General features: G+C 37.4%; 1 protein-coding gene across 9 annotated transcripts in view; it reads left to right on the top strand.

Annotated features, from left to right (window-relative positions):
• ank3a (ankyrin 3a) overlaps nt 1-21,404 on the top strand; it is a 124,558-nt gene that overhangs the window by 63,541 nt on the left and 39,613 nt on the right. For 4 of the 9 annotated variants that reach the window (XM_073869322.1, XM_073869321.1, XM_073869318.1 and 1 more), the window contains 8 exons: nt 7,485-7,587; nt 9,841-9,891; nt 11,562-11,671; nt 16,038-16,262; nt 17,439-17,593; nt 17,669-17,880; nt 18,576-18,783; nt 19,108-19,204. In XM_073869322.1, the coding sequence (XP_073725423.1) occupies nt 7,485-7,587; nt 9,841-9,891; nt 11,562-11,671; nt 16,038-16,262; nt 17,439-17,593; nt 17,669-17,880; nt 18,576-18,783; nt 19,108-19,204 (1,161 nt within the window). Of the gene's footprint in view, nt 1-3,835; nt 3,848-7,484; nt 7,588-9,840; nt 9,892-11,561; nt 11,672-14,277; nt 14,311-16,037; nt 16,263-17,438; nt 17,594-17,668; nt 17,881-18,575; nt 18,784-19,107; nt 19,205-21,404 lie in introns of all 9 variants that reach the window. The other 5 variants (XM_073869317.1, XM_073869314.1, XM_073869316.1 and 2 more) reach the window with 4 other exon arrangements.

The raw sequence follows: 21,404 nt of genomic DNA, 5'->3' as shown, positions 1-21,404 counted from the left end.
GTATGGAAGTAGGCGGTTTCGGACGCAGCGATGGTTTGCGCGTTCATGATATTAGGCCAATCAGGGGAACCCCCAAGTCAGCTACGCTCAGATTGATATGTGAGGTGTCAGTTGCGACGCTGTGCCTGTTAGCAAAAACGATGGCAGAGGATAGGAAGGAGAAAAGAGTGAGGAAAATGTGTTGTCAGACGAAGACCTTTGGTGAAAATGAACAGCACTTCAGCTATATCATGGAATTATTTTGGATTTAGGAGAGATGACGCCGCAAACAAAGGTACTGTGGAAGCAGTGATTCTCATATTGCGTCTATTGCACGCTCAAGTTCATTATTTCAAATGTATGTGTGCTCTGGAAGCGCCGCGGTCGCGACACGCTCGTTTTTTCCAGGTATTTCAAAAACATTTTAAAGCTCATGTAACACACGCTGTTTCTGCATTTCTGATATTAATCTGGAGTACCTATAGAGTAGTATGACATCCTTTATATCTCTGAAGAGTCTTTAGTTTAATCAGATTTATAAAAGAAAGATTAGCTTTACCGAATCTTTCCGATATCGTACGAAAAAATGAAGAAGGAGGAGTTATAACACGGGAGGAGCGAGTACGAGTCATGCAACACTATACAACACTGTTTTAACTTATGATTCACTACATGTTCGTGTCATTTATATAATATACACGCGACTATTTCCAACATAAGACAGAAGTCTTACTTACCACGTGTAACTCGTCATGACCCGGTTCTGAAAATCCACCGCATCAAACACACACGCAAAACTCCGCTGCTAATCCGGATAATAAACTATATTCATTGTTTCCATAAGGCTGGATGTCTTCTCCTTACATCCAAAAACACACTTCTTGTTGTGCCATTGTTGACTTCTGAAATTAAACAAAGCTGAGTGGCGTGATAAGCTGTTAACAAGCTCTAGCGTCTCCCGCTGACTGATGGCTGGGCGGGGTTTTCCGGGGGAAGTTTTCCGGCGGAAGCCCATATAAAGAAGTGATACGTATCGAAAACCCCTGAAATGTCAGTTAGAACCGTAATCGAAAAAACTAGCCGAAACTTGTACGAACCCTGGCGAAGTGCATTCGGCACAGAAATACTCTGAAACACACCCAACTGCGTTTTTGACACTTTGCCTACGTTTAGCATGAGGAAACAACTCTATAACTGTGTTAATAACTCAGAATGCTTGAAATACCATTAAACCCCCCCTTTAACTTTTCAGAATGACACAGTCACAGCGTGCAGGTCATGTGACAATAACCTACGTTTCTAGTGTTTTCCACGTGTTTTTAGGCGCGACATGTGAATGGCCCCTAAAACATGAAAAAAAATATTTATCGCAACTCACATCGTCATCGCAACATTAAACAATGTCATCGCACATCGCAACTTTTCCTCACATCGTTCAGCCCTACTTTAAAGTCCATTAAAATTAGAAAAATCCTGAATTTTTTTTCCTTAAAAAACATAATTTCTTCTCGACTGAACAAAGAAAGACATAAACATTTTGGATTACATGGTGGTGAGTAAATTATCTGTTTTTTGTTTTTTTTAAGAAAATGGACTAATCCTTTAAGTGCAAGCAAGCTTTTTTGACAAAAAATCCACTTCTTTGGACAAGACATAATAAACAGTTGCCAAATCACCAAAAATGCAACTAGAAACATTGCAAATGATGAAAGTCAGAATATACACATGAAGAAACTGAATACTATCTGGTCGGCATACAATGTTTATGTTATTTTGTATTCACTATTATTGGTGTATTGCATAAAGGCAGAAGATTGCAATAGTTCATCCTAGCTGTGTGGCTTTCTAATTTATTACATAATGAAGATAAAGAACTAAAGTAAAGTTGTGCTGTGGCATATTTAAACAAAGCTACATTAGCACACAGCTTGTTTTGTGTTAAATCCTGTCCTGCTTATCTTTACAGTAGGCTAACAGATGAATGAATGTAGCAGGTGAGAGATTTAAAGATGGCACACTAGAATAGAAAGGTACTACTTGTGCCATGTGAGCATTATGTGCCACAATGGACCCTGATTTGATGTTGTTGTATAGTGAGATCCGATTGGCTGGCTTTTGTGTGGCAGTAGTTGTTGCGTTTCGAGGACAGGAAATTAATGCGCTAAAGCAATGACACCATCCCCAGAAAATGAATGCTGAGTGACAAAGTGCTCGACTCTGTGTGTGCCATCAGGTAAACAGCGTGAAGGTGTGGTCTGATGTCTAGCTGGTGAAAAAACCAGCTTGGGTTTCAGATTGCGTGCTGTTCATATAGTCTGTTGTTGTATATAGAGGCTCTATATTAAATAACCTTGTAAATTAAATATGTCAGAAGGAATTGATTGGTTTGTTTTAGCATTATATTATAAAACTTAGTTTAATTTGGCGTAGTGGCATGGTGTAGCTCTAAGGATAGAGTCAGCTTTACAGTTTGCTGTATTTGGAAATCGGTTTGCTTGCACAGGAGACATTATAAAATAGTCAAATTCAGGTTAGTTTGTCGATTATTAGTATAATTAACTACATAATTGATGTCCTGCTGCTTCGTCCAGGTAAGATATATTATTTGGGGGTGATTCTCACGAAAACTTGGTTTTAAAAATGTCAAGCATGAAAATGTAAAAATTGCTTAAATTTACTTTTTTTCCCACCAGACATTGAAAAACAAAGTCTAGAGTAAATGGGAACATTAATTTAAAAACTTTTACTTATCATTTAACACTTTTTGTAACATAATTTAAAAAATTAGTCCTAAAAAATCTCATTACCGCAACAGTCAGAAAACATCAACACTGACATATTTTCAAAATGACATGAAAAACCTGAAAGAACATAATTTGGAGATTCTGCACATGCATTTATTTAAAATCAAAGTATTATGCTTCTATTAATTAAATTAACATTTAATAAGCATCTGTTGCAGTAATGATAATCAAAATGTTGTGTAAGCATTCTGACAAGACAATATTTCAAATTAACTGTAAAAAAATGATCTTACCTGGTAGCCATCTTGAAGTAACTGGTCCATGTGCTTGGTCACTCAAAATCAAACTTTATTAAAATTCTGTATGTGTGCTTAAACTGTTCTCAAAAAGTGTTGCGGAGGATGAGAACATCAGGCATGGAAACATAATTTTCCTAATTTTTCTTCATTATTATTATACATGAATATTCAGTAAATATTTTTTCTGTCATCTAAAGTAGTCTAGCAAAACATCCATTTATTTATTTTCTTAATATTTTTGTGTTCATTTGATTAAATTACAACATAACGCATGTTCAAACACAGCCAAACACATTGCGGTAATGAGAATTTCAGCAGAAAATGAGATAAAATTTACAATTATAAATTCTTATGTTGAAATCACACATTTTGCAAAGTAGAACACAGTTTTGTGTTAATTCTGATGCTTTTTAATGTTACTATATTACACATTTTAAAGCTAAAATCATTAGTGCGGTGGTGTTTCAATGGTTTTGTGAGAATCACCCATTTAACACTGGCAGAGTTTGCTTTTCAAATTGCTATTTGTTTTTACTACTGAAGTTTTCAGATGCTGCGATATCTTATTTAAAATGATGTTGATATTAATATGCTTCATATTTGTCTCTTTTCGTTAACAGCATCAGCCTGGCATTGTTTGCTCTTAAACAGGACTGTTGGTGTTGCTTGTTCTGAGTAAACAGGCATTCACACAGTCCTGTTTGGGAGCACGACACATGCTGTGGCAGAGCCTCAGTGCCATGCTTAACTCACTGCTTCTGCCACATCTGGTACATTTTACTCTGTTTTCTTCGCTTCTCTCACTTTATCTAGCCCCAGGATAAGGTAAGATAACCTCTGTCTTTGAATCTCGCTGTCTCTCTCTGTTACTTTGGCCTCCCTGTAGCTGTCGTTTCTGTCGCTGCCCCTTTCCATACTTACTACAACTCCCATCATGCCTCACTCCACTCTGTCATCTGGTGCAGTGCCTTTATGTGGAGTCTCATTAGTTTCATACACACTGAGGCCTGAGCTCCTCTGCTAGATAGAGCAAATCTAGAACAACCTGCGTGTCAGCTCATCTCAGGGGGTCTCTCAAACCAGCAGGTCCTCTTGTGATGAGGTTCGGTTTGTTCTATCCGGCTCCGAAGCCAAACATGCTTCTTATCAGTCACACGAACCCATAAAACATTTGTAGAAGGTTTGAAGTGTGAGTAGTGTTGTACTAACAGGAAATGTGTGCAGTAGCTGTATTTTGTGAAGTATTGTGTTGTTTTGGATGTCAATGATGTCTGAACCATTAATGATTAGTGTCGCTAACTGTTATGTTTTGGTTGCTTTATGAGTTTTTGTTCAGTGTGGCATGGATTGTGTTATATATGTTTTATTGTCGTTTTAGTTGCGTGATTTTTTTATGTAACATCCAGGGACAAAAGCATCAAGGTGATCACTCAGCAAATGTGTCCGGTTACTTTGTAAAATTGCTGACAGCTCTTTTAATTGGTTTCACAACAAATGCATTAAACACACTACTAATCTTTTTTTTTTAAATGAAGAGATCCAGATGTCTTAGCATCCACGGTTATGTCTTTTTGATAAAAACTAACCCAGTTATGTATCAGAGAGACAAGGACAAGTTTGGTACTTTACACTTAAAGCCCTGTTTGTTTATGATGAAATAGAACGGTTTTGACTGAAATTTGGACATATGATGCTGGCCCGAGAATTTTCGGGTGTTTATCACCTCCCACTTTTACAATGGCTGTATAGGTGCAGAGGAACAATCCTTTCTAAAATGCATTGAACTTTTGTTTGCGAAGATGTGAAACTCACCGGGTGTCCACTGATATGCTCACACAAAAATCGCTGCAAAAGATGTTTTCCAACAGGTTTTATCGTAGTGTTTGTCCAACTCCATTGACTTGTATGGGATGTGCTGTGAGGTACGGTATTACTCCGCCACCGGGAACATTGTTTGTATTCTTGCAATTGGCAAAGGCGGATTATCGCCACCAACTGGGCTGAAGTGTCTATTATTCAAGCTCTCAATGGAAGAATATACGGGTGTACACCCCTGACCACTCGGTGGGTTTCGCGTCTTTGTAAACGAAAGTTTAATGCATTTTAGGAAGGATTGCTCCTCTGCACCTATACAGCCATTGTAGAGGTGGGAGGTGATACAATAAACACTCTCTCTCACTAGTTTGACATTTGTTCGTTTAAGCCAAAAAGAGGCGAACATGAACTTGTTTAAACTCTAGCTGTGCATGCATGCTATCGGTGGGTATGATGTGCGTTGCGTTTTCAAGTTTAAGGTGGCAGTCCAGTCCAACTAATAATCATACAGTAGCCTTTAAAGATCACTTTAAGAATACAAACACGTCATTGGATTTTTTTGTAAAAACAGTGCAAACCGAAAAAGAAAGTCTAATCTTAGACTTTATTTAGTCCACAGAAAGACAATTACTATACTATAAACACTTCTAGCCTAGCCTGGTACAACCAGACTCTCGTACATTCATTTCATTTGTACAGAGAGTCTGGCCACGCTCCATTGCAAAGCGTTACTTCCGTTAAGGAGGGTCCTCTGTAGAAGTTTAAAACTATCGCTAACGTGTGGTCGTGACGTATATCATGCGCCGAAACCGTCTGGAAACAACAAGTCCGAATACTCAGACCAACAAAACCTAGCATACCTGGTTCTTGCTCCGGCTTTAACTTTTGTATATTCGGCAGTTTTGCAACAACGGACCGAATAGCTTTTCTCACGTCTTTATCCGCTACCATTACTGAACTACAACTCAAACTGACGCACGACCTCAACGTCATCGTTCTTAGCCACCCCCCTCTGTTCACTGATTGGACCTGCAGATTTTTGCAAGAGAAAACAAAACTCTATACAGCAGTCACAGACATAGTACTGAAGTGAAATGAAAATTAAGCGGAAGCACGTAGGAGGGCGGAGCCAGGCTACTTCTAGCCTACGCTGATATGTAATAATATTAGTTTTTAACAATGTGCTGCGCTAACACATTTCGAAATAAACATGGCGATTAACGGGAAGTGAATGACTAAGGGAATGAAAGAAGCACATAAAATTTGGGGTGGCACCCCTCTGTGCGGAGGGCGTTGTATCACACTGAGGGGCTTAGTTTGAAATAAAAACTGTCTGCCTGTACCCGTTTATCTTGCCTATTACATGGCTTTTTACCTATAGGAACATTAAATATTGATTTATGATTTGAAATATTTTATTTGCAAATTTTTAACGAATGCAGAGGAAAACCCATTTACTTTTGGTTTTAAGATAAGATTTAAATGTCACAAACACAATATTTGGATTAATCATTTGTGAATATAATGTCACATATGTTATTAAAAGACATATTTATATTTCATTTTTGTGTAATATTAAACTGATCCAAATGATTTGCAGCATCCAGGTTAGCATGTGTTATTAGTTTTGTGCGGTCTGTACAACTTGTCCAGTGCTGTTTGCGTTCAGAATGAGATCATTTCAGAGAGGTAGAGAGTGTACAGTGAAGAAGGTGAATGAGCAAATGGGAAAGTCAAAGTGTGATAAGCTAATGATGAAAGAGAGTAAGAGTAAGAGTAAGAGTAAGAGTAAGAGTAAGAGTAAGAGTAAGAGTAAGAGAGAGAGAGAGAGAGAGAGAGAGAGAGAGAGAGAGAGAGAGAGAGAGAGACTGTAGAGTACTGCAGAGAAGGGTGAATTGGCTGCTATGTAGAACTATAAAAATAATGCAGATCATGACAAATCAAGCTGGAATGCAAGAGGGAGAGAGAGAGAGAGAAAGAGAAAGAGAGGGCAAAGAGGAAGGGACAATGGCATGTTCATTCATTCAGAACTCTGCTGTGTGGCTTTCTTGCTGTATACAGTGCTGTACTGTACCTTTAAATCCTGCTGAATGCTGCAGAATGTTCAGTCTCTCATACAGTGCATTCCCCATACAACAAACTCAGGCGTCTCTGCAGCGATCCAGGCCTTTCTAAAAGCACTGCAGAAGAGTCCACACTTTCAATTATTCAATTTATCAGAGGAGAACCTTATTGATGAAGGAGTCTGGCTCTTTTGACACCTTAGCAACCAAATAGCATTTCCCTAGCAACCATACACTGCCTCTCAGTCACCTGCAAGTACCACCCAGGTCATCTTCCAGAAATGTCTACTTACATAAGACCTCTATCAACATAAATTTCTTCTAACTTGTTTATTACAGTAAATCTTCCACGCATCTTCAATCTTCTGTTTTCACCTTATCCCCCTGTCCATTAGATGTTCGTTTCTCTCCTCTCTCAGTAGGGTTATAATTTTGTTGTCCCTGAATGTTGCATGTTGTAACTTTAGTGTTTTTGTTTTGTGTTTGTGTTCGTTCGTCCCTGTCTTGTGTCCTTTGCTTTGTGTTTGTTTGTGTCTGCTTGTGTGTGTGTGTGTGTGTGTGTGTGAACTTCTTTCACACTCCAGTATGCGCTCCTTTAGCTCAGACAGGTCCAACACCCTGAACAGAAGCTCCTTCGCTCGAGACAGCATGATGATCGAAGAGATGCTGGCGCCCACCAAAGATTCGGTAAGTATCCCATTCTCTTTATTTCTTTTTTCTCTCTGATCGTAACTGCACATTTAAAAAGCCAAAGATTTATCGTGAACTCAGTGGATTGTTTGGCATTCTTCCTACAAGTGCAGGACTTTCCAAAAAACAGCAAACAGTCTTAGAACATTTGTGTCGATCCCATGGGATTCGTGAAAGCCCAGTCCCCACGCAAACATTCTCCCACAAACATGCAAACAGTACATACTCTCTTGTTCTGAAAAAGTTTCACATTCCCACATGTGCCTTTAAATAAACTCTTATTAGACTGAAACCCGAAATGCCTTTCCGGTCTGAACTCTCAGTCTACTCTCAAACAAATGGAAAGACATTGAAAGCAGGAAAAATAAGAGTTAGACTTGGATGCATTACCCACATCCTCTGTCAGGCTTTTCCGTTAAGTGTTTTCCTTTTGGAATTTTGTTTGTCTTTCCATTTAACTAAAAGTAATTGATACCAGACTCTTGTTTGGTTCTTAAGGAATATAAGACAGTGATAGTTTTATGTCTACTGAATTAATCAAATCACTTAGCATGCATACAAAAGTGCAAGTTAATGCTCACCTTTAGATTAACTAAAGTATGTACAACACCTTTGTACTTACAATCTATTAATTTATTTATTTGTATGCTTTAGGTTTAGATGCAAGTGGCTGTATTTTTAAACCTAAATGGGTGATTCTCACGAAAACTTGGTTTTAAAAATGTCAAGCATGAAAATGTAAAAAATGCTTAAATTTACTTTTTTTCCCACCAGACATTGAAAAACAAAGTCTGGAGTAAATGGGAACATTAATTTAAAAACTTGTACTTATCATTTAACACTTTTTGTAACATAATTTAAAAAATTAGTCCTAAAAAATCTCATTACCGCAACAGTCAGAAAACATCAACACTGACACATTTTCAAAATGACATGACAAACCTGAAAGAACATAATTTGGAGATTCTGCACATGCATTTAAAATCAAACTATTATGCTTCTATTAATTAAATTAACATTTAATAAGCATCTGTTGCGGTAATGATAATCAAAATGTCGTGTAAGCATTCTGACAAGACAATATTTCAAATTAACTGTAAAAAAATGATCTTACCTGTTGGCCATCTTGAAGTAACTGCTCCATGTGCTTGGTCACTCAAAATCAAACTTTATTAAAATTCTGTATGTGTTCCTTTAAACTGTTCTCAAAAGTGTTGCGGAGGATGAGAACATCAGGCATGGACACATAATTTTCCTAATTTTTCTTCATTATTATTATACATGAATATTCAGTAAATATTTTTTCTGTCATCTAAAGTAGTCTAGCAAAACATCCATTTATTTTTTTTCATAATATTTTGTGTTAATTTGATTAAATTACAACATAACGCATGTTCAAACACAGCCGGACACATTGCGGTAATGAGAATTTCAGCAGAAAATGAGATCAAATTTCCAATTATAAATTCTTATGTTGAAATCACACATTGTGCAAGGTAGAACACAGTATTGTGTTAATTCTGATGCTTTTTAATGTTACTATATTACACATTTTAAAGCTAAAATCATTAGTGCCGTGGTGTTTCAATGGTTTCTTGAGAATCACCCAAATATATAGGTAGCACAGCAGGTTTAGGAACCAACATGATCTCACAAAGTTCCGTAGTATCACAGAATATTTTGCTTATTTATCCGTGTCATTGTCACGGATCTCCGCATTTTTCCGCGTCCGTACCACACACTTTCTTTTCCGTGTCAGTTTCACGTATTGTTTACTCAATTGTTTTTCCTATTTTTAAACCATTTTCATGTGGGTTTGGGGTTAGATTTGGGGTTTGGGTTAGGATGTCACTTTAACTATTGGTTTATACTACTTTTTAGGATTTTTAAACAGTTGTCACTTGATGTTAGGGTTAGAGTTGGGTATGGGTTAGGATGACATTTTATGTTACAGAAAATCGTTCTAACCCCAAACCCACGCAAAAATGGTAAGAAAATAGGAAAAACAATTGAGTAACCAATACGTGAAACTGACACGGAAAGAAAGTCTGTGGTACCGACATGGAAAAATGCGGAGATCCGTGACAATGACACAAAATTCGTGAGATCAGGTTGTTAGGAACATAGCCAGATTTACACTTTTAGGACACTACAGTACATTATTCTCCTCCCTCTGCATCTGACAGATCAAGAATCAACCATTAGAGACTTGAATCTAAACATACATGTATGTTTGTATTTGCTTTAAAGCTTCAGAGTGTTTTTAAAGACATTTCCTACATGGTGGACCCTCAAAATAAGGTACAACTTGTGATTGTTTGATCATCTCTCTAGCCACATGATTATTTTTGTCCAAAAGCCAACATATTTCTTTACTTTCGGTCTTACACTCTCATTGGTGTTTGCCTGTTATTGGTTGTTTATAAATGAAAGCTTTTTCCCACATCTAAGCTTCCTGTTTGTCCCTTTTAGCCATCTGTTCAATTCTACAAACCCATTGTACTCTTTCCCATGTTCTGTTTTTCATTAAATCATGAGTGTCTGTTTAATGTCGATATATCAGTATAATGTTTCAAAATAATCTGGGTTACTCAACCAGTGGGTCTTGGAGCGTCATCTGGTGGGCCACGTAGGCAGTGGTAGTCTAATGTGTGGATTGCGCTCGACCTGAGAATCCTCAGGACATAATCGGTGCATCCCAATTCAGGGTCTGGATCCTGTTAAGGCCGCAGACTTTGAAGGCAAGACTCGATATTTGAAGGCGACAGCCTCTAAAGGCCACAAAGTGAACTGAAATGAGACGGTCTATCCTATGGGGGGAGTTGCGTCACTTGCTGTTAGTGCCCACTACGCGTGTCAGCGGGACACAACAGCTGAGACCTATCAGACTTTTAAAAATAAATATGTAGGCCTTTTTTTTGAAAAATATAACACATTGATGCAGATTAAACTATCCAACAGTATGTAAAGTTCACCAACCTTAGAAATATACAAAAGCAAAACACAACACACACAACATTGCAGCAATAATATTAATTCACATCACTAAAACATCTTTATAATAGTAAAACAGTCACAAGGACCTTTGATATGCAAAATATACACTTTTATTTAACTACAGTTTTGAATGTTTATTTCAAAATACCCAGACCTCACGGGCTCGCATTGAATCTTGGGTTATCCAAGACTGTGAAGGATACATCTATGGTTCCTTGGTTTCGGGGGGTGGGGGCACATTTGGAGGGCTTTATGTGAAGAAGCTTTCGAATTGGGACAGCTTTGTCGTGGCCCGGTGGCATAATTTGCCTTTAAATACAGCCTTGGAAGGCCCCAGCCCCTAAATTGGGATGCACCCATTGTGTTGACCCAAAAACAACTTTTTTGTAAATCAAACCTAAACTCACCCCAACCCTAGCCATAACCGAACCCTAATCATTTTTAATATATTTTTATTTTAAAGGTGTAACTTCTCAAAGGTGAAATTTTAAATAGATTTTTTCCGCTGGAAATGACGCCTGCAGTTTCCCATTGGAAGCAATGCCATTCCTAGACTTTTAGCATCTTCATTGTGACGTGAAGGGCATGTAATAACAGGGCTCCAGACTGCCACCAAAATTTGAGAGTGTGCCACTGAATTTTACATCCAGTCGCACATGTGCGACCAGTAAATTTTACCTTTTTTTTGTGATGTGATACCGAATTTGAAAACAGCACATTGTACTTTCTGCATCTATCATTAAAGTATTTATTAGTAATACAGTGGAAATTTGTAAAAATGTAAATATTTGGTTAGCATGTTGATTTATGGCGTGTGCCCCTAAATTGTCTGGTTGCGCCCCTAAAATCTTCAGTTGGGGGCCACTGTGCTCATAGTAAAAAAAGTTAGTCTGGAGCCCTGAATAATGCTTTGTTTTTAATTTTTTTTTTTTTGCAAGTTATGCAAATCTTCTTTATCCTGCATTGTGTTTTCGCATCTCGCCGTCACTCACGAATACAACAGCGAGTGTATGAGACGATACAGCTGGACCCCTGACACAGTGGATCACTCACACAACACTGTTTGCAGTCCCGTGCATTCTGGGTAAGAATGTGTTTATCTCTGTGACCAATGTTTTGTACTATTGTTACAGAAAGAAACTTTTAAAGGCGCGGTGCATGATTTTTAAAAAAAACTTTGGAAAAGGCAGTCGGGTCGGGTACCAAAACACACTTGTAGCCAATCAGCAGTAAGAGGCGTGCCTACTAACCCAGTGCTTCCCAATCCTGTTCCTCGAGGACCCCCTCCCAGAAAGTTTTAGATGTCTCCTAATTTAAAATACCTGATTCAACTTATTAGCCTCCTTCCAAAATTGTAAACATGTCTCCTTAACAAGCTGATGAGTTAAATCAGGTGTGTTGAATAAGGAAGACATCTAAAACATTTTGGGAGGGGCTCCTCGAGGACCAGGATTTGGAAATACTGTATTAACCAACATTGTTGTCAGAGTTGCGTATGTGTGGGGCGGGTCTACCAAAAACATTTCCAGATTCTATTGGGGAAGGGGCGTGTTTGTTTAGGTCATTTCAAATATCAACATTGGCTTTTCAGAGATCGTGCACCCCGCCTTTAAAGTGACACAATCAGGTCCAGCTTGAAATTTATGAATGACATTATATAATTTTGGGTAATTCTTCAATTTGGGGCAATTCTTATCTTAATTTTTATTAAAGTTGTTCCTTTTAAAAGTGTCCTAGGTGACAATTTCCCTCACCCATATATGTACCTAATGAGGCTTTTATTACAAATTGAGGTTAATAGTGATGCTCCGATCGATCGGCCGCCGATCGTAATCGGCCGATAACGACATTAAATGATGCGATCGGCACTCACTAAATTTGCCGATCTCATGAGCCGATTTTTCTGTTTACTTTTGTCATCATAGCGTTCCTGATACGGCTGCAATAAGAGACCATTTTACACAGTGCGAGCATTTTGTAACCTATTGCTCATGTGTGACGTGCAGATTTGGATTTCCTCTCTGCCTTTAACAGAGATTAGTGATAGACCGATATATCGGCCGGCCGATATATCGGGCCGATATTTGCGAGTTTTATGCGTATCGGCATCGGCCGATACATGGCTGCCGTGTTTGCCGATTTTTCCGGCATAATTTACAGACAAGAGTGCTGGAACCCGCAAGCGATTGCAGGTCATGTGACTAAAAACAACCAACCTTTTCACAACAACATTGAAAGCTCGGCTTAACAGCTGATCATAGCTGAACAAAGTGGGGTTTTTTTCATCTCTATGGGGCGGTTTCCTGGACAGGGATTAGACTAGTCCTAGACTACAATAAATGTAAGAACTGTGCAAACTAATAACATCTCTTTTTAACAACATGCCATTTTTTACATAATTTTTATGATGTAAATTGAGTGAGCAAAACCAGTATCGGCTCCAAATATCGGCTCAAGAAAATCGGCAGCCTGTATCGGTCATTGGCTAAGGCTGATGAAACAAAAATCGGTATCGGCATCGGCACTGAAAAATCCATATCGGTCGATCCCTAACAGAGATATGCGTATTTTCTATGAGGACGCGCGATGCGTCTTCACATCCCTATCAAACAGCGTATACAACACATATCTATCGCGGACAATTGCATCCTCGTGCCTAAAGTTTATTACTTGCATTCGTTTTAAAGTTTTGAAGGTTTAAACATCCATTTTCCTCATAGCTGCTCTTGTTTGCGGACTACGAGGACGCGCTCTGGTCCTCAGCGCAATGCGTCTTCACATTAGCGTATACAACACATATCTATCGCGGACAATTGCATCCTCATGCCGAAAGTTTATTACTTGCATTCGTTTTAAAGTTTTGAAGGTTTAAACTTCCATTTTCCTCACAGCTGCTCTTGTTTGCGGACACCCGCCGCACGCATACACAGCAGCCTGTCATCAGTGCACGTGAAGAGAATGATCTCTCCCACGTCTTAAAGCTACAGTATCCTAATTCATCTCTCAATAAAATTACTCTGTGCTCATCAGTGAAAAACTGTTGTACTTCATACGAATGCGTGTATATTTAATTTATACAGTAAAGACTGTGAAGTGTTTTATTTTAATCACTTTTAACAGACATAAACCTTTTTAAAGACATATTACATTTCTCTTTGCAAGAAGAAATATTTGTTGTGCTTATTTATTTGATTCTCTAATTAAAACAATAATACACCTAATTTATAGTTAATTTCATTTCTACAAATGGTGCAAACTCTGCTAGATTATAGATAAAAGATTCCCATTCCACTGCCATTCTGTGATCGGCACTGATCGGCGATCGGCAGATCATGATTTTGGTGATCGGTAATCGGTGATCGGCCCCAAAAATGATGATCTGAGCATCTCTAGAGGTTAAACACACTTACTACACACATTTAAGATGTTTTTATATCAATGCTATGGGATAGATAAACTCAAGATTGATCAATTCAAGTTTTCATTCAGTTATTTGTTTTATTTTTATTTAGGCTTTATTTTGCTTTCTGCATGTTACATAAAATATTTATTTTGCTATTTTGTTTCATATCAGCTCATGTCTCATATGTATGTCAGCTGCCATGATGATAACTATAATAATGTATGTTATTTATTTTTTACCTCCTGCTTTCTGTTCTGTTTTTCTTTCGTTCATTTTTCTATTTGCAGCCCTTCCTCTCCGCTTCCTCAGTATGAATCCAGGTGAAAACACTGAGCCCAGTGACATCACTCTTTTGATCGATTTCTGCTTCTTACTGGTCTTTCCCCTCTGTTTCATCTGTCATCCCTCGTTCTCTTTCTCTCTGGTGTTTTCATTCCCTGTTTTTCTCTCCTCGTCCATGTAAGCACTGGACAATGTGTGTCTTTAACTTGGTGTCTGGAATAAGGACTTTTTTTGCACATTCAAATATCTACAGCAGATTTAAGAGATACCGGGCACACACTAGTACATACAAACATACTGTCAGTGCTTTACAATCATTACAATGAAATTAACTTTTGTCTTCATTTCATGTAAAAGTACAAGAAATCACCAGTTAAAGGAATAGTTCACCCAAAAATTATTTTGTTATTATTTACTCAACCTTATGTCCTTCCAAACTAGACTAAAACTAATGGCGCTTTTCCATTGCATAGTACCCCATGGTTTAGTTTGGGTCAGGCCGGGTCACTCACCTCACTTTGGCTTGGTTAGCTTTTCCATCGAGTTTAGTAACACTTTGCATTGGGAGGGATTATAGGCGTGTCAGTCGACGCGCTCCGCTGAGCCTCATTTAAGTTACATATATGCATATAATGCGCACGTGCATTGCGAATGTGCTGCTACAAACCGCAAGTCTGGAAAAAAACTGGTATGGTGTTCTTGGTTCTCAACCTGTGGATGTTTTTCATCACTAAAAGGGAGTTTGGGAACATATAGCAGAGCACAGACAACCACATGTTTGCTCAAGACAGCGCAAGCTAGCAATAAAGTAAAGCTAATCTTTTACATTATAGCGATGACGCTGGTAGTGACGATTCTCTCAGACCAATCAGTGATCTACAGTGTTTTCGCGTCAGGTTTTGGTATAAGCTCGGATCGCTTGGAACCCCAACCGAGGTGGTACTAAAAAAAGTATTGGGTACTACGTACTGCACCCAATGGAAAAGCTCCCAAAAGTAAGCTGACCCGACCCAAACCACACTGTGGGGTACTATGCAATGGAAAAGCGCCATAATATGATGATTTTACTACGGGTATGGTACTGAATGGGTGTAAAAAGTAAATAATTTCAACTTAAACAATTTTGTTTGAATGAACTGTTCCCTTTTTTCTCATTTAGTTTCTGTTGTCACACCAGATGAACAATATGTCTACATATTGGCTACAAGCATAAGGCTACAGTACAAACATTACAGTGAAGATTCACATCTGTGGAGACATTGGTTAATTCAATAATGGGTGTTTATCGGGGGTATTTTGGGATATGTCTGTGGAGGTGTTTCTGGTCTCACTATTGATCACTGATCACCGCTTCGAAACAATTGATCTTGGCAGTAAACAGGTCTTGCATGATAATATTTTCAGTTTTTGGTACTAAGTCAATACTTAAAGATTCCCTTTTTCCTCTGTAAGCTGATGATGTATGAGGGATGACATGCTGCCAGGTTTAACAGCTCGAAGCACTGTCGCTTCTCCTTTAAAATTGATACTAAACTGTCCCTTAAATAGTCTTTGCTGTATTTCTTGCTGTTACTTCTCTTTCTCTCGGTTTTCGTGTAGACCTTTTATTTTACCCCCCCCCCCCTTCTCTTTCACCAAGTGTGTTGGGTGTACAGTGATCACAGCATGGGAATCGTCTCACATTCGTCCGTGTCTGTCTAGTGGGTTAGCGCGGTGTCCCTCTCTCTCGACGTCTCTCATAAATTCTTTCATTCTCTTCATGCAGGTTCCTGGTGAGTTTCATGGTCGACGCCCGAGGAGGGTCGATGAGAGGAAGTCGTCATGATGGGATGCGTATTATCGTTCCACCCAGGAAGTGCCCAGCACCCACCCGGATCACCTGCCGCTTGGCAAAGCGTCACCGCCTGGCATACCCACCCCCGATGGTGGAGGGTGAAGGCCTTGTCAGCAGACTGGTGGAGATGGGGCCAGCTGGTGCACAGTTTTTGGGGTAAAACTGTTATAATTAGATTGAGACTTTAGCCTGGATTTCTCAGACAGAGTCACAAATATATACACTGCAAAAAGTGACTTTCTTACTTAGTATTTTTGTCTTGTTTTCAGTAAAAATATCAAAATTTTTTATTTTGTTGATGAGCAAAATTACCTAGGAAAATACGTCTAGTTTTTAGACAAAAAATATCAAATTTAAACGAATTTGTGTTTAAAACAAGCAAAAAAATCTGCCAATGGAATAAAAAAAATTGAATTAAGTGTTTATCAAAAAAGGAAATTTATTTCAAGAATTTTTTTCTTATTCCATTGGCAGATTTTTTTTTGCTTGTGTTAAGAACTAATTTACTTAAAGTTTATATTTTTTGTCTAAAATCTAGACTTATTTTCTTAGGTAATTTTGCTCATCAAGAAAATACATCTTAATTTAAAAAATTTTAGATAGTATTTTTGTCTTGTTTTCAGCAAACATAAAAAAGTCAATTTTTTGCAGTATAGCCTGCCTTGAAAGCTTGGGATATAATGTTAAAATTTCCTTATTCCATAAACAATGTACACTGCAAAAAATGATTTTCAAGAAAAAAAATCTTAGTATTTTTGTCTTGTTTTCAGTAAAAATATTTAAAAATTCTTAAATTAAGATGCTTTTTCTTGATGAGCAAACCGACCCGAGAAAATAAGTCTCGTTTTTAGACCAGAAATATCAAATCTAAGTGATTTTCTGCATAAAACAAGCAAAAAAATCTGCCAATGGGGTTTGCAAAAAAATCTTGAACATTTTTCTTAAACACTAAATTTAAGAAAATTTTGCTTTTATGCTTGTTTTATGCACAAAATCACTTAAATTTGATATCTTTGGACAAAAGCTTAGACTTATTTTCTTGGGTTGTTTTGTTCATCTAAAAAAAGCATCTTAATTTAAGAATCTTTAGATATTTTTACTGAAAACAAGACAAAAATACTAAGAATTTTTTTTCTTGAAAATAATTTTTTGCAGTGTATATGCTAATTATATAAACAATAATGGCTTATCTGCATTAACTGTGCTTTTTAATGTAGTTTTTTATAATGGCTCCTAACAAAATTCTGATTCATTTTACTTATTAATTTCTTAGCCGTGGTTGTATTTTTACTTGCATCTCAGTCATTTTAGTGTCCTCTGATTTATTTTCAGGCCTGTGATCGTAGAAATCCCTCATTTTGGCTCCATGCGAGGAAAAGAGAGAGAGCTGATCGTCTTACGCAGCGATAATGGCGAGACCTGGAAAGAGCATCATTATGAATGTCAAATGAGCGAGCTCATCTCTCTCGTAAGCGGCATGGACGAAGGTAATCTACCAGCTTATGCTGTTACTGCAACTATCGAATAATAACCGCACATATTAATTAAATTTCCAATTACAGAGATCGAAAGCCCAATAGAGCTGGAAAAGAAGCGTATCTGCCGCATCGTCACAAGAGATTTCCCACAATACTTTGCGGTTGTGTCACGCATCAAGCAAGAAAGTGACCATATGGGGCCAGAGGGTGGAGTCTTGAGCAGTGAGGCAGTTCCTATGGTTAAGGCTGCCTTTCCCCAGGGAGCGCTTACAAAGAAAATACGTGTTGGATTGCAGGTAAATGTGATTATAAATAAGATGTTGAAAAAATAATTAAATTTGGGCTAATAATGTAGAAGAAAGAAAGATGCATAGAAAATGGCATGCAGCTGGACCAGTTAAATTGTTAAGAACTGAGTGTCCTACGGATAAATAAGGTGATTATTAACTCTTTCCACGCCATTGACGAGTTATCTCATCACAACATTTGCATGATGTATTTTTATGTTAATCTGCAATACCGCGATCACACTTACCCAATTTATGAAAAAATTAAAGCCAAAACGTTATTTACTAATTTTAAAGTCTGTATATGTTTGATAATTGTTCTGAATCTGATCTCTAACAAATTTCCTTCACAAAAATGCAATTATTTCAGCTTTTTGCAAAAAAATATTTTAAAAGAAAAATACCCATATTTAAGAGTTTATAAGTAGAGAAAAAAATATAGATAGGATGAAATATTGTTTGTTTGAAAGCAGAGGGTCTGTTCTTTCATTTTATATATTTGTATGTTTATATATTTTTAGAAGAACATTTTCCTGGAATGCATTTTGTGAAAATCTCAAAAATGCTGGCGGGCAACTTTTCAAAAAATGGCTGGCGGGGAATGAGTTAAAACACTGTGCATAAAACTGCAGTTTCTTCTCTTTCTTTTTACTTTCCCACAGTTTTTTTTAACTCTTTTGCCCTCTCTTATGTTTCTTTTTCAGGCTCAGCCGGTGCCTGAGGATTTGGTCCGGACTATCATTGGTAACCGAGCATCATTTAGCCCGATTGTTACTGTGGAGCCCAGGAGAAGAAAATTCCACAAGCCCATTACCATGACAATCCCTGTGCCACCCAGATCCAAAGAGGCTGTTGCTAATGGACGCAAAGGAGAACCAGCCCCCTGCCTTAGACTGCTTTGTAGCATCACAGGTATGTAAATAGTGTCTGTACTTTATGTGTATCGTGTATTTAGTTGAGAAACTGTAAATAAAATCATCCTAGAAGCTCAGTTATACATGCGAAAGCAGATGTACATATTGAAAATGTCTGAATATCTGAATATAAATAAAAAATGATGGTGCACTTGTAGCGTTAAAAGGAAGGAAATTGTTTTACTTATAAATTATGTTAAATCACATACCACTGTGTCGTAACAGGCTTGATCATATCAGAAGATGATCTGCAACATGTTGTTTTAAAAATTACAAAAGTATTGTGTAGCGGTCTTCTTTAGTGTTTAAGGTGTTTTTTTAGGTGGAATGTCCCCTGCACAGTGGGAAGACATCACTGGAACAACTCCACTCTCCTTTGTCACAGACTGTGTGTCGTTTACCACTAATGTATCTGCCAGGTAAGATGCACAAGCCCATTGTGACCACTACTCTTTGCTGACATCAGATTATATGTGACCACGGACCATAAAACCAGTCGTAAGGGGCCATTTTTCTATCATTAAGATTTATACATCGCCAGAAAGCTAAATAAGCTTACCACTGATGAATGGTTTCAAGTCTATACAACGCATATAACTAATGAAATTTTAGGGCTCTCTACTAGCTTACCGCTGTAATGACGTTGTTTACTGAATGGGGAAAAATTGTAAGCTTTTACCTAAACCAAACTTGAATGGGAAATCCCCAAGGAACCCAGAAGCAAAGTTTGTAGGTAAGTTTCTGGCCAATTAATCGCAGTTTTACTGTATCCACTCACAAAATTAACGTTTTTATATATTTCTAGGAAATTCACAAAAATATTCTTGGAACATGATCTTTACATAATATACTAATGATTTTTGGCATAAAAGAAAATCGATAATTTGCTTTTCTACAAATATACCCGTGCGACCTACGACTGGTTTTGTGGTCCAGGGTCACATATTAAATGAAAAATCAAATAATGTTCTGTATCATACGCGGATAAACTTAAACATGACTTGCTTAGCCACATCGACAAGGGAAGGTAAGATTCACAGGAGGTCATCAAGTGGTTCAAATACCTTTCCAGCTCTTTTACAAAAACAGGCACCATTTCTATAAACAGTGTCATGGCTCTGCTTAGTTTTCTTAGTTTACTGAACTATGTGAATTATTAGTAGGGGAGAGAGGGGCACAACCTAATGCTTTTTGGTTTTGTCTCAATCTTTCAAAAAATATTTGAGTTTGAAATATAAATAATTATATTTTTACAAGCAAAACACACATCTCTGCTACAAATGAACATTTGAAGTTTGTTTCTAGTACTTACCTTTCTTGGACAATTACACCAAACGTGACAGAAGTGCAAACGTTACAACTTACCCCATGGGTGGGGTTCATTGTAACAGGCAGGGGGTTTGTTGTAACACTTGCTAAAAATGAAGTTTGCAGGCAAATATTTCAATACTATTTTGTCTATATACTTGAAGTGGATATTGTTTATATATCTGTCTATAATAGACAGGTATCCACACTGTATTCATTCATCCAGCCCTTTTATAACAATAGTTCAATTATAAATAGATACAAATGTCTAAATATGTAAGGAAAAAGCAGCACAATTATGACAAAATAATAATTTTTTATATGTGACCCAGTCTGTAATAACCATACTACAGTTTCAAAATCAAATTCTGAGATAATGAGCATCAAAGTCTGATTTTAGCCATTCATTTCATTATGATTTCAACCTTTGACATGACCTTATTCAATCAATATTAAAGATATGAACAAAAATAAATTTGAAACACAATTTTTGATAAGACAGGCGCATATATTTTGTTGGCAGCCAGCAATCATTAGTATGTAGCCTGTTTAAAACAATGGCAAGAATTACGCTAACATTAGCCCACCAAAAAAGTTAAGAGCTGCAGACATATTTTAAAACGATGCTATGTTTTAGTCAACAAGACACTGATTAATATGACATAGCATTGGATTTGGTATCTTACTAATCTTAAAATTTACTTACATGCCATCAAAACACTCGTTCATCAATAACTCTCTTGAAAAACATTATACATTTCCAATAATTTGCGGGAGATTGTCTTTTGGCAGCATGAAAAAAAAAACTAACCCAGTGTTAGTTTTTGCCCCGCGCACCCCTAAATGATCATCCATTGATAAAGTTTGGGCTCTCTTGCCTATTATTAGCCACACGATCAAGCAATCGATTATATTAGTGTGCTTTAAAGGTGCAGTGTGTAACTTTTAGAAGGATCTAAAGACAGAAATGCAATATAATATACATAACTATATTATCAGTGGTGTATAAAGACCTTACATAATGAACTGTTATATGTGTATTACCTTAGAATGAGCCATTTTTATCTACATACACTGCGGGTCCCCTTACATGGAAGTCGTCATTTTGTTCAGCCGTTTTTCTACAGTAGCCCTAAATGGACAAACTACTCTACAGAGTGCGTTTTATCACTACTGTATGACAACATGTTTGTCCTTTGGCGGCTCCCAAAGCTTCTCTATTCGTTTCGGAGAATGGTGGACTGAGCCATTGGTTGCAATACAAAATCTCACTGCTAGATGCAGCAAAAAACTAAACACTGCACCTTTAAT

The sequence above is a fragment of the Misgurnus anguillicaudatus genome, chromosome 7 (genome assembly GCF_027580225.2).
Source record: "Misgurnus anguillicaudatus chromosome 7, ASM2758022v2, whole genome shotgun sequence".
NCBI classification, from domain to species: domain Eukaryota; kingdom Metazoa; phylum Chordata; class Actinopteri; order Cypriniformes; family Cobitidae; genus Misgurnus; species Misgurnus anguillicaudatus.
The sequence above is the reverse complement of the archived record's forward strand: the minus strand, read 5'-3'. Positions and strand labels throughout refer to the sequence as shown.